Source organism: Nannobrachium achirus (assembly GCF_963921795.1).
Source record: "Nannobrachium achirus genome assembly, chromosome: 20".
Lineage (NCBI taxonomy): Eukaryota > Metazoa > Chordata > Actinopteri > Myctophiformes > Myctophidae > Nannobrachium > Nannobrachium achirus.
Genome location: NC_137827.1, coordinates 57,822,421 through 57,836,437, shown reverse-complemented (window position 1 = coordinate 57,836,437; position 14,017 = coordinate 57,822,421). Strand labels below are relative to the sequence as shown.

The 14,017-nt window shown below is 42.7% G+C and overlaps 1 protein-coding gene across 1 annotated transcript in view; it reads left to right on the top strand.

Moving 5' to 3' along the window:
* The window catches only part of crim1 (cysteine rich transmembrane BMP regulator 1 (chordin-like)), a gene marked incomplete at its 3' end in the record, with an annotated part of 308,756 nt that overhangs the window by 292,385 nt on the left and 2,354 nt on the right, over positions 1–14,017 (top strand). Inside the window, exons 13-17 of the mRNA XM_080751169.1 lie at positions 2,846–3,112; positions 3,554–3,769; positions 11,434–11,553; positions 13,216–13,409; positions 13,872–13,977. Of these exons, the coding sequence (XP_080607295.1) occupies positions 2,846–3,112; positions 3,554–3,769; positions 11,434–11,553; positions 13,216–13,409; positions 13,872–13,977 (903 nt within the window). The remainder of the gene's footprint in view (positions 1–2,845; positions 3,113–3,553; positions 3,770–11,433; positions 11,554–13,215; positions 13,410–13,871; positions 13,978–14,017) is intronic.

The following is a 14,017-nucleotide window of genomic DNA, read 5'->3' as shown; positions in this document are numbered from 1 at the left end:
TCAAACCAGACAGGTAAGCTCAGGATATTTGGAACTTCCAAAACCAAATTCATTAATACCAACAATGGAACTCATTATCTGTCAATATAAAACAAATCAAAAGCAAGTACCTATTCTAAATATCTACACATATTAATGAGAGAGACCACACACTGAATAATCAATATGTTTTTGTACATTTTCTTGTATTATTTTAGAATACAGGATTTTAGGATTACATTAGACAATTGGCACTGGGTAACAAAAGGGTTACAAATCGTGGGATACAAATTATAAGAATACAATAAATAATACTAATAAAAAAGTTTAGACACACAATCTGCATTTAACACAACGGTATAAAACGCGGCGGCAGAAAGCGTTTGACCTTTCCTTCCCGTTGTGATTCATGTGGGTCCATGCGTGGGCAGTGAGTGTTGAGGCAAAGTGGCCGTAATGAGCCCAGCGTAGCATCTGAGAAACAACGCTCCGCTGATGATGAAAGCTCCACCGCGCGTCGTCCTCCACCGCCGGAGTGAAACCAAGGACACGTTGTCACGGAAACCTTCTATGTCCAAAACGGTGTCGTCTTGAGGAAACCGACAAAAACTAACCTGGTAGTTTTCACACAATGGATCCAATAATGTGTTAATTAAATTGGCCACGAACACTCACAGCAACTAGCTTGTTATTATCTTTTTTATTTTATTTCATTCAATCATATCCTGTCAATAGTTATGTTTCCATGAACTTATTTGAAAATAGGAAGCGAATTATCAGAAATGCGCATTAAGACAAAGCAAATTTAGCCTGTTTCCATTTGCGGGTGTCATTCGAATTAGCGACGGTCGCATGAGCCGACTCAGCACACAGCGAAGCGTTCCCTCCCTCCCTCCCTACCTTCCACTGGTTCTGTCGGAGGCTGTCTTTGCACAACAGTCTGTATGCAGAGCTACAGCTGGCACGTTGTGAAAACGGGAGGAATTTACACACGGTCCGTGTCACTCTGTGTGTAACAACCGGTTTGTTTTGTGGGCTAACGCTATACTTTGGACGTTAAGCGGCAGGGGAAAGTGTTAACTTGGAGGACAATGGACCAGAACGTCATCATTTATTCGAATGTATTGGCGGACCCGTTTCCATTAACTAATGCGCAGTTTTAAAAAACTCAAAATACACAATTGTGAGCTTGTAGATCTGCTATTTTTTTCTCAGAATATGGACGTTAGGGTTCAAGTGGTTAATATAAAAAAGGAGAAAAAAAGTTTCTATCACACAACAATTTGAAGGACCCCCTGTAATAACTCTGAGGACCCCCTGTTGAAGACCCCTGCTTTACACTGTTGTTAATTATTGTCTTTAGTTGTGAAGTGCTCTGTCACTTGCTTTAGAACAACTTTTGATATCGGTGTCCGCCACAAACCATTTTGACGTGTTTTTTTCTTCTTTCAGCCAGATGGTTAAGTACCGCGGAGACACGTTTTAACTACAAATTGAACTTTCCATAAATGAGCCACTTGCCGCTGCGCTCTGTGCAATTACAGTAATGATGTTCACTGCTTCCCCTTTTTTTATTTGTTTCGCTTATAATGTCAATGATGATGAAAAGGCTTAATTATCACCAACCAGGGAGTAGATTTATCTCAATATGACCCCTTAACGAATGTCAATAGCTTCTTGAGAGGAGCCCCCCAGGGGTCTAATCTAGCCCCCCCCCTTTCACCAAATCTCTCTGCCGAAAATAGTCGATCTACAGTACAAGCTGGAAAGAGATGCAAACTGCTGTACTACAGTAGGTGTATCACTTTCTCTCTCGGGCAGACACTGAAAGACTAGTATCGCATAGCCAGATAGCTAGTTTTTACAGTTTTTCATTACCTAAAATAAAATTATAGAAAGAAATGCTTCGATCCAATCCGGCCATCAATGGTTTCACATTGATGCATATTGATGTCATAGAATCAAGAAAAAATAAAAGTCCAGTTTCAATAGTTAGGTCATGTTGAATGTAGTTTATATTATAATAAATGTACCCCCATTGATTCCGGAAGGGGAGTTTGGGGACCCAAATCCAGAATCAATGGGGGTAAATTTACTATAATCACATTTTTGTCTTTTTTTTATTGAACTCAAGTCTCCATGGCGTGAGTAATCAATAGGAAAAAAAAGTCATTTTGGGGGTGACTACTCCTTTAACCACTTAACCCATATGGAAAGCCGGCTTCCCATAACCAGTCACCAAACTGTTCAGAGGTCAATAAATCAATAGAGACAAAATCTAATTACAATTTCAATGTTGATTCTGCTACAGGGGCTCTACGGCATATATAAGCAGCTGCCATTGTATTTTTCATCCATGCATTACTCATAATACAGTATTATTACACCTTATTTTTACTAGTTTTTATCATTACTCACCCTATACTTTAACATTACCAATATTACAGCACTACTCTCACTAAAACATCTGTAGAGTTTACATAGTTTGAAATATATTCATAAGATTTTGCCTATCAATTGGTGACACCTTGATGGACAATTTCTCTATTCACTATGTATGTCTCCAATGAGGTCTTGAGTCTTTTTCACTATTCAGAATGCAAATTTTCCATAGGCGGAGGTCTTTTTCAATTCTCTTTTCCTAGGTAAATGATCACAGCAGGACAATTTGGTAAGAGAAATGTGATGTTTTACATTGCATTTGTGAATTTTCAGGGGTTAGCTGACATTTGGTGGGACAAGATTAGTCACAATCATTGTAGTTTTGTGTCCACAACTGTTCCAATTTGGGCATGCATTTTAGGCAGATATTTCCCCTTTAAGGGCTTAAAGTAAAAAGGTACTTCTTCCTCTGCTGTCTCTCCAGAGGACACAGCGTCCGTCCCTCCACCCGTCTTCAACACCACATCCTCCTCCACCCGAGGAGGAGGCGGAGGCTCGGTGTGCCGCGGGGAGGACGGGGACGCGGGCGGAGGAGGCGACATGTTCCTGCCCGGGGAGTCGTGGAAGCCCGACGTCTGCACCAGCTGCGTGTGCGACGCCGGCACCATCCGCTGCTACACCGAGACCTGCCCGCCCACCGCCTGTCCCCGCCCACTGCTGAGGAAGGGACAGTGCTGCCCCTACTGTCTGGGTGAGGAACTGCATGTGGTCCATTTAGTTAATCCAAATAATTTACAGCTAACGGCCACTTGTCTTTAACAAGGATTTACATATAGATTTATACAGCTAACGGCCACCAGGGGCACTCTAGCGGGAAGCAGGAAGGACCCCTGCGGCTTATAGTCAGGTGCAGCTTTTTTTTTCTAAATTTAGCAGGTGCGGCTTATATTCAGGTGCGGCTTATAGTCCAGCAATTACAGTACTTTCTACTTTTGGTACTTTTGAACTTTTCGTATTTTTACTCAGGTAAACGTTGAATTCCAGACTTTTACTTGTAACAGAGTATTTCTAAAAGACATACTCTGTCTCTCTGTCTCTGTCTCTGTCTCTGTCTCTGTCTCTCTCTCTCTCTCTCTCTCTCTCCCCCTCTCTCTCTCTCCCTCCCTCCCTCTCTCTCTCTCTCTCTCTGCAGACGTGCCGGCGGTGCCCCACGCAGCCACGCCCCCGGTGTGCCACTTCAACGGGCGCCAGTACAGCGACGAGGAGCGCTGGGACATCGACGCCTGCACCCACTGCTACTGCCTGGCGGGGCAGACCCTGTGCTCCACCGTGTCCTGCCCCCCCGCCAGCGCCCAGCCCTGCCCCAAGCCCAGCGCCAAGGAGGGCAGCTGCTGCCCCATATGCTCAGGTAACACACACGCACGGGCATGCACGCACGAGCATGCACACCCGGCCCACACAAGGGCATTAACGACTCAAGTTTTTTTCAAGTCGACTCGACTCAACAGTAAAGTCGAAGTTGAATAGAGCCGTCATTTTATGACGGACGATAAAGATCTGTGTCTTGACAACTGACAATAAAAATGAGCTTTTGTAACAGCCAGTAGAGAAACCGCGTTTTAGGGGGCACGGTGGCGCAGTGGTTAGCGCTTCGCCTCACAGCTAGAAGATCCTGAGTTCGATTCCCACCGGGGGACGCTGTGGGTGCTGGGGGCATGTTCCTCCCTCCGCATCATCAGCGCCCACACCCTAGGTGGGGTTGGCGAAAGGGCCTTTCTGTGTGGAGTTTGCATGTTCTCCCCGTGTCTCCTAGGGTTGATACCCTCACAAAAACATGCAGTAATCCTGGTCTCAATAATGCCTCCCCCTGGCCAGCCGGGGCGCTTGATGGAGGGGAAAGGAACTGGTTGGAATAACGTGTTCCTTCCACGCGATACGTCCATCCCGGGGAAATCCCCCCTGTCAGGTGAAAAGAAACAACTTGGACTACTCATGCACTGAAGGAAGCATGAGGTCAGTCCGTTGTCTCCCCAGGCGCGGCAGAGGGAGAGCAGAGCCCAGGATTACATAGGCAATTGGCACTGGGTGAAAATGGGTTACAAAATCGTGGGATAAAAAAAAATATAAAAAAAGGGAAGGCCGCGTTTTAAACATGAAAGTGTTTTAAAAGTTAGATTAGATTAGAAATGCATGTTTGTGCAGCAGCGTTACACTGAAGTGAATCAGGTAGGTGGAGTTCCCGTTCACGTGATCTCGTGCTGCATTTCGGGAGTGTTTTTCGTCACCGCGGTAGTCTGGCACAGTAGCTACAGTACAGTATAGTTAACTGTACAACGCGTCAAACGCGTCAATGGGCAGAGACATCAAAGAGATTGACGCGTTGGCACATCGTGGACCTCTAATGAGTTCATTTGGGCCCACCTTGGGGCCTAATAACCCGTAGATTTATTTAAAGGGATATTTCACTTTTTGGTAATTTTATCGTCTAATCAGGCTTTTATGAACACCCTGGACAGTTTTTAATTTGCTTAATTCAATATTTAGATATTTGATGTAAATGTTACCAGGCCCTCCAGGCCCAGGGCCTCTCCCCACACACACCCATTGTAACTTCAAACTTCATTTTAACCATGACAGATTCATTAAAAACACACATATTTTTTTCTGGTGACTCATATTACCCTCCTGATACGTGAGCCATTTAAAAATGGCCGTGTTTTTTCGATAACTTTTTTCATTTATTTTTAATAATTATTTTTTGTATTATTATTTCTTTCCATTTTCCCAAATAATTATTAAAAATAAATGAAAAGAGTTATCGAAAAAACACGGCCTGCTCATGTATTAGGAAGTTTGTATGAGTAACCAGAAAAACAATGGGTGTTTTTAATGAATCTATCATGGTTAAAATGTAGTTTGAAGTTACAATGGGTGTGTGTGTGGAGAAAAGCCCATATGGTGTTTCCCTGTTGAAAGTGGAATATCCCTTTAATTTGGGCCCACCTTGGGGCCTAATAACTCCTAGATTTATTTAAGGATTAATTTATTTAAAACATTTGGAGATACAAGGTCACTGCCCAAAAGCGACAACATTTACATTCATACGCACGCACGCACACACGCCCACACACATGCACGCACGCACGCACACACACACACACACCTCACACATCCTGGAGGTGTCAGGGGAGGAGACATCAGGATATGATGCTGACCAAAGCACCCGAGTTGACGTTCTGTGTCCGCTTAAAACCCAGGTGTCCTTGAGCAAGACTCAGAGTCCCTGTCAGGCTCCAGTGGGTTCTGTCAATGTGGCCATGTGCTCACCACTCTGGATGAATTATATAATAATAATAATAAAATAATGTCTATAACAGGGGGCTTCAACAGGGGGTCCGGGACCCCTATGGGTCCTCTGAGTTAATACAGGGGGTCCTACGAATCTTTGTGTGATAGAAACCTTTTTTTTTTCACTTTTTTTATATTATCCGCTTGAACCATAGTGTCCGTATTCCGAAAATAGCAGATCTACAAGCTCACACCGCCTTGCAGCGCAGGGCGTTGTGATTCTGTGATCACTGTGATTCTTTAGCAAATACATTGTGGACAAACCCACCTTGACCTGAACACAGAGATTACACACATTTATCAATAGACCAAGAGTAGCTGTATGGAATGGAAAGGTAATTAGACCCCTATTTTTAATTTTCCCTCTTAAAATTGCTTAATACAAGGCACAAATACTTAGTTTCCATACAATTGATTATTTGCATTGTAAAATGATGCAATACGATATACAAAGACAAACGGTAGAATATTTGCTTTTGCATATCGCTATAGTAGATCATTGCTAATTAACAGTTCTACTGCCAGATGTTATTATTTATTTATTGGGGCTGGTGCCAGCAAAAAGCAGCTTACCTTTGCGATGTTATAGAAAATTATCTATTGATAATTTTCAAACTAATTCGTTTTACAATGGAAGCTCATATGTCTACTTTAGCCGAGCTGGCGGCAGAGGGCATTACTGTGAATTGGGCCGCTTCGCTTGCCATCCATTCAGAGCATAGAAATGCATTTTCTAGAACAGATCCACAGAAAACAGCCAGGAAGTGATTTGGGACTCCATTATTGTTGATTGACGTGCAGTGGATTTTTGAGAGCAGCGTTACGGGAGATGTTTTTACTGTACATGGCGGCGCGACCCCTCATCAGCTTACAGTCATCACTCAGACAAGGTAAAAGAACGAGCCGTATTGGCAACGAGCTGGGTTGAAAATTGGGGCGAACGGGAACGTCGGAAGCAGTAAAAGAGTTCAAATAGATTTTTCAATTCAGTTACTATATTGTTACACCCCTACGCTTTACCATTATCTTATGCTTTAGCTATTGAAAAATAGCAGGTATACAAGCTCACAGTGCGGCACCGATCCGATATATATTCAAAGACATGGACAAAAAAAATCACTTCATTTTTCAAACAGGGACAGTGTTTTGGAGCCGGTTCGAGTCTTTGTTCCATTTGTCCACTCTCAGACTCACATAGGGGTCCATTTAGTTCCTAACTATCAACCATTTAGCTGCTCAGATCTCACATTGAGAAGCGCTGGCGTGTGAAGGGGCTGCGACAGCAAAAGTCACCCCCCCCCCCCCCCCCCCCCCCAAGGCCTGACTTTAATTTGTGGGACCATCCAGGAGCCCCCAGGCCATGTGGACATTAATAATAATAGATATATATACATTCATATTCTTCACGCCAGCCGGTATCACCGCGAAGGTCTTCAGCGGTGACGAGGTGTGTAATATATGCCCTGCGGGAACGGAATATTACCTGCGTTACCGTGGCAATGGAACGCACGCACGTGCACGCACGTGCGTGCACACAGGAATTGTTGTTTACTTGCCTCAGTATCTCCAGAGGATACTGTGATAATATGAGTTCAGGGGTGTCGCACCAAATTCTGGGCCCTGGGTACAAGGATTCCCTGCGGGCCCCCCATGCATGTTCTTCACAGGGGGAGGGGGTTTAAGCCATTTAGACTGGGAACGCATTGTTACGAGTTATTTTGTTGCTTTAGCTATTGAAAAATAGCAGATATACGAGCTTCTGTTTCTATGTAAGTGGTGCTCAAACTTTTTCATGTGAAGGACCCCCAAAATGATATGTATTTGGCCACGGACCCCTATCTCAAAAGCTTTAGTTCCAGGGACCCCCCCCCCCCCCCCCAGAAGCAAAATTTGAGTTACAAATGTTCGCTTAAAAAATACATATAATTCAAAGTTTTGCACACACTTTTACGACTTTTCAAAAATAGCAGATCTACAAGCAGATCTAGAGCTTGTATATCTGCTATTTTTGAATAACTAAAGTAAAATAATGAAGGCCCCTCCACCTTGGGCCCTAGTAACTCAGTCCTGTCCCCCCTCTTGTGACGCCCCTGTATGAGCGTGCCAGACTGATTTCTCTTGGTAAGGATGCAGTGCATAATGTGGTTTTGACCTGTCTTATGTGAGGAATATTACACCCGGTCTAACACCAGGGTTTAAAGCTAAAACTGAACTAAGACTTTTTTTTTTCTTTTGTCAGGCCAAGAAGCAGTGGTGTAAAGTAACTAAGTACATTTACTGTACTGTACTTAAAGGGGAAGACCACCCATTTTCAATATTGAACTAAAGATGAGCAGCTGAGCAAGAGCAGAGTGCGGGAGTTTTTGTTCATGAAATATCTTTTCATGATTTCTTCAATATTGAACTATGTCATTAATATACCTTAGAGGAGTTGTTTGGAAATGGAGAGTTCGTATTGTAAAATACAATTTGATGACATCACACCACTTTTTTTCTATTTCCACACAACTCTAAGGTATATTAATGACATAGTTCAATATTGAAAATGGGTGGTAAGTACACTTTTGAAGTATCTGTACTTTACTTGAGTATTTCCAATTTCCAATACTTTTACTTCTCCTCCACTACATCTTGGATCCAAGTATTGCAACTTTTACTCCACTACACAATAATTTGAAAACTTTAGTCACTAGTTACTTTGCAGACATAAGTTATAATATTATAAAACATACATAAACCACTTTAGCCCTATGTCATACCTATAGGCTGTTTGAAAATAGCCAATCTACAAGCTCACAACGCGTCGCGACACGTTGTGAGCTTGTAGATCTGCTATTTTCAAACATTTTGTACTTTTACTTTTGGTACGTTAAATACATTTTGATGCCAATCATACTTTTACTCAAGTGCATTTTGAATTCTGGACTTTTACTTGTAACAGAGTACATCTATAGAGCAGTATTGATACTTTTACTTACATGTAAGTACAACATGTGAGTACTTTTTCCACCTTTGCCAATAAATCCCAATGTGTGATTGGTGAAACAGAGTCAAAGGAGTCCTTCCATAAACTATTACTGCAACATGTAGAATCACGATGTTACTCTGAGGACCTCTAGGGGGTGCTCAGAGCAACTACAGGGGGTCCCAGCCAATTCTTTGTGTGTTGCTGATTGGAAACATTAGATGAAAATTGCATCTACAAGCTCACAACGCCACGAGGCATTGTGAGCTTAAAGGGGAAGACCACCCATTTTCAATATTGAACTGTGTCATTAATATACCTTAGAGGAGTTGTGTGGAAATAGAAAAAAAGTTCCCCCACTTCTGTGTTGCCTAGAACTGGAGGATTGATTTTGGGGTTTGTATTGTAAAGTACAACTTGATGACATCACACATTGTACTTTACAATACAAACCCCAAAATCAATCTTCCAGTTCTAGGCAACACAGAAGGGGGGGAACTTCTATTTCCACACAACTCCTCTAAGGTATATTAATGACATATTTCAATATTGAAAATGGGTGGTCTTCCCCTTTAAAGAGAGTTGGTGCAGGGAAAAAGAGCAGACCAAGTAGTTGAGCCAGTGGTTTGACTAAAGAGACAAAGTTGACTAAATATTGAGGGTTTAAGGTGAGACATGGCAGGTGAAAACATGTGAGATTCTTTTACTGTTTTGCTTCCTAAACATGTTATGTCTTCTTTCAAACAAATGCAAAATAACCGTTAAAACACAAATTTACTGTAGATGTTTATTTTAATGTGTGAAGGTGCCGTGTTATTTCAATTACTTTTTCCATTTATTTTTTATAATACAATAAAAAAATAAAAAATATCTAAATTATAAACATGGCCCCTCTAGTGCCTATCCCGCGATGTGTCACGAAATATTAAACGGTGTCTAAAGTGCCGATCCCGCGAAATATACTGTATATATATACAGTAAAGCTGGTGTGGGCTCACCTTCGGTCCGGCTATCACTGTGGCACTGGTGAAGTCCGCGATTCGTTTCCATCGCACGTCCACGTGCACGCAAAGTGGTCCCATCCCATAGAAAACAATGGATTTTCTCATCTTTACAGTCCATTTACTCGAAAAAATACTTTTGATGCCAAGGATGGCATGTTTACTCGCGAAAATAGCACATGCATGGAGGCATCCATCTTAGATCTTTGTTTATGTTCTGGACCGGAACTAGTAATGAGTGAATCTTGAACATTGTCAAGTGGGAATTGGGAGCTCGGCCTTCAAAATAAGATAAGTGGCCGCGAATGGAGAAACTGGCCGGCGCTCTGGACAATTAACCCTTTCATGTCTGAGGCACTCAATTAGTTTGGAGGACAGTATGAGTCACCAGAGCCAAGGATGGGTGTATTTGATAGGGCTTTCACTTCAAGCATTTTTTACAGATCGACTAGTTGAAGCCACTGGTAGTCGACTAGTCGACTAGTCGTTAACATATTATGTCATAATAAAAGAGCGCTGTAACACGGCTTTTCACAGCAGCCAAGTTACCATGACAACGGATTCTCACACAAACCCCACGTGTGCAAGTTGGCGCAACATAACAAGACCAGCATTTCACAATCGCCACATCCATTTTAGCTACAGTAAATAGAAAGCCATGCTTGGACTCACCAATAGCTGCTGTCTCTCGTAAACAACAAAGCACATATATCCATTTCCATTTCCATGGTCGGCTAGCCAGGCTAGGCTCAGTAGGCTAGCTCGCTACACAACACAACACTCCTCTGTCTTTTAATTACTTCTAATCAAACGAACGAGCGGAACGTCTGTCGGTCTGTTCGTTGTAGCAAGCACTGGGCTGTCCTCACTTGCTGCTTGGATCGCGCTACGATGTTATACTGTTAAACAACTATATTCTGACTGTAGGACTAGTCTGTAGTCTCACAACTGTTGCTGTGTGCAGACGCGACACAGAGTTTCAGCACGTGAACTCTGGGTGAACTCCACTCCACTGACTTTGGGATTAACCCTCGGCAGGGAGATGCAGCAAGGTGTGTGTGTGTGTTTGTGTGTGTGTGTGTGTGTGTGTGTGTGTGTGTGTGTGTGTGTGTGTGGATAATAATATTCCGTTTGTAATGGTTGTTAGAAATAAAACAACTATAATCGAATTGAAATGAGTTTGCTAGGTCTTCATAAAAAAAAAAAATATATATATATATATTTTTTAAAATATTTTGGTATCGACTTTACGACTAGTACCTACAAGGTCGACTAGTGGTTATACTAGTCGACTAGTCAACTAGTCGACTAGTCGGTGAAAGCCCTAGTATTTGATGAATCTATCATGGTTAAAATGGAGTTTTGAAGTTACAAAGGGTTTGTGATTGTTACACATCTTTAAAGGGGCGTTTTCTCAAAATGAGGTTTTCCTCATACACAGGTGCATAAATCTCCACTTCAGTTGCACCCACATACACCAAACGTTCCAGTTTTATACATATCTATACCCTGAAGATTTTGACAGAAGGGTTTGTTGATATATCATTCATAGCCTGATTTACATCACATTTTATCCCTAAAAACATGGTAAAATTTGTTTTTTATGGCTCTTGACAATATTTTTTTGATTTATGGAGTAATATGAAGAGATTTTTTGTGTGTGTGTGTGTGTGTGTGTGTGTGTGTGTGTGTGTGTGTGTGTGTGTGTGTGTGTGTGTGTGTGTGTGTGTGTGTGTGTGTGTGTGTGTGTCCTCACAGAGAACTACTCTCCCACCAACGTCCCCATCGAGAAGACCGACCAGACCATGGACAAGAAACAAGCCCTGCCCGCCTGGGACCGCCCCTCACACAGCCCTAACGACCTGCCGCACTTCAGAGGTACACACACACACACACACACACACACACACACACACACACACACACACACACACACACACACACACACACATGCACGCGCACACACACACACACACACACACACACACACACACACACACACACACACACACACACACACACAGTGGAACGGATATAGAGGAAAGTTCTAGGGCTTTCACCAACTAGTCAACTAGTATATAGTATAACGACTAGTCGACCTAGTTGGTACTACTAGTCAAATAGTTGATAAGAAAAGAAAAAGGAAACAACAAGATAAGAGGCTTACAAGATATCAAGCTAGTCTCAACTAGATTGTAGGCACCAAACATTATAAACGGAATATATTATCCAGTCACCTAGTTTACCCAACATTGGTCCACACATAACAGTGTCTTTTTCGGGACTTTTCAGAATCTAGATAGAATCTAAATATAATATTGTAGCGAACACAGCAGCAGGTGAGAGCAGCCCCAGCTAAACAACAGGCCACTCGACGTTCGCTTGTATGGGATTATTTCACTGAAGGTGTGGACGAACAGATGGTGGACTGTCTGCCATCTTTTGAAAGCATTTGTGCAAGTCTTAAATCCTTCTTCTAAAATATTGGTTCTCTAACTTTTTTTTTTTTTTTACTATTTGACCGTGGACTCCCATCTCAAAATATATTCCAGGGACCCCCCAGTAGCAAATATTTAACCCATTTAGAACGGGTACACATTATTGCGTATCATTATTTTATGCTTTAACTATTGAAAAATCGTGAAAATTAGAATTTTGATCTGATTCTATAAGTGTCTTTTTAATCCTTCTAAGATCTTTTGAAAAACCTATGTTTCTATGTCAGCAATCTGGCTAGCCATCGTCAAAGGAAAGTTCCTTTTCACTTAACTGGCGCTCAGTTAGTTTGTTATTGTGAGACTACTATGTCAGTGGTGCTCAAACCTTTTCATATGAAGGACACCCAAAATGACATGTATTTTTCCACCGACCCCCATCTCAAAATATTTAGTTCCAGGGACCCCCCCAGAAGCAAAATTTGAGTTACAAACGTTCGCTTTGAAAATAATTATATTCAAAGATTTGCACACATTTTCACAACTTTTTCCAAAATAACCCTATTTTTCACTGGTTAAAGCATTCAATAATTCTAGGCCTAAATGGGTTAAGATACAAATGTTTTAAATAGATATATTCACAGATTTGTAAAAAAAAAAAAAAGTAGGGCTGGGACTTTAACTTAATTAATTGCGATTAATTAATTACAGAAAATTAACGCTTAAAGTTTTTGCAGCCACAGAACCTTTAGTTTCGGGCATACCGATCATAGCGATGCACCAACCAAGAAGAGACAACAAACGCAAAGGGAGAAGTAGCCGATCGGAGCGCTTTGGTTGGCCCAGTGATTCACTCGTACAACAAAATGTGTTTTACTTAAAAAAAAAAAAAATGCTTCTCAGGTCAAATATCGATGTGCGATTAAAATGCGATTAATTAATCACAGAGCCTGTAATTAATTAGATTAAAATTTTTAATCGCATCCCAGCCCTAAAAAAAAGATCACGATTTTTCAAAAATAGCAGATCTAAATTGTACCATGTGCGTGGTTTGTGTGTGTGTGCGTGCGCGCGCGTGACTGCGTGTGCATGTGTGTGTGTTCAGGTGATGTCGGTGGTCTCCAGATGCCCTACCTGTCTGGCTCCACGGCAGTCCACCAGGGTCCGGGTGGAGCCCAGAGTCTGACGGCCGCCACGGTGATGTGGGCGGTGCTTCCTCTGCTGTTGCTCCTCCTACTCCTGGTCTCCGCCCTCCTCTACACCTCCCACAGGAGGAGGTGGCTGCCGCTGCAATGCAAGGTACAACCACACACACACACACACACACACACACACACACACCCCTAGGCACGTGCACACATCAAAGGGGGCTTGAGCCCCTGCCCTTTTATCCATCTGTAAAAAAAAGTGCCCTCTCTTTTTTCTCTTTTTTTCCCCTCTTTTTACTATGGTGAAAGAAATGCAAATGCTCCTCTTTCCATGCCATACCTGAAGGCAGCATTCAAGAGAATTGTCTTGTCCAAACTCTCCTGAACTTGAATGCTGCATCTTATGTTGAAAAAAGATTGGTTCAGAAACACACAGGCTTCCTTTTCAAACTGAAACTACAAAATAAAATACCCAAAATAGTCATTTCATTGGGTCTTTAAGGCGGGGTGGGGGCCATGTGCGGCCCTCCCGGGCCGCCAGTTGCCCATGTATGCAGACTATGCACTAATGTGTGTGTCTTTGTGTGTGTGTGCGTGTGGTCTGTTCTTCCAGAGCCAGTGTCTCAACAACCAGCTGTTCCCGGGCCTGGGCCCCAAGCTGTCCTCCCTGCATGCCACGTCCCCCGACGACCCCACGGGGCCCCTGTCCCCCCTGCAAGGTGGGGGCCACCCCGCGCCTGGAGGGGGCGGGGGGCACCC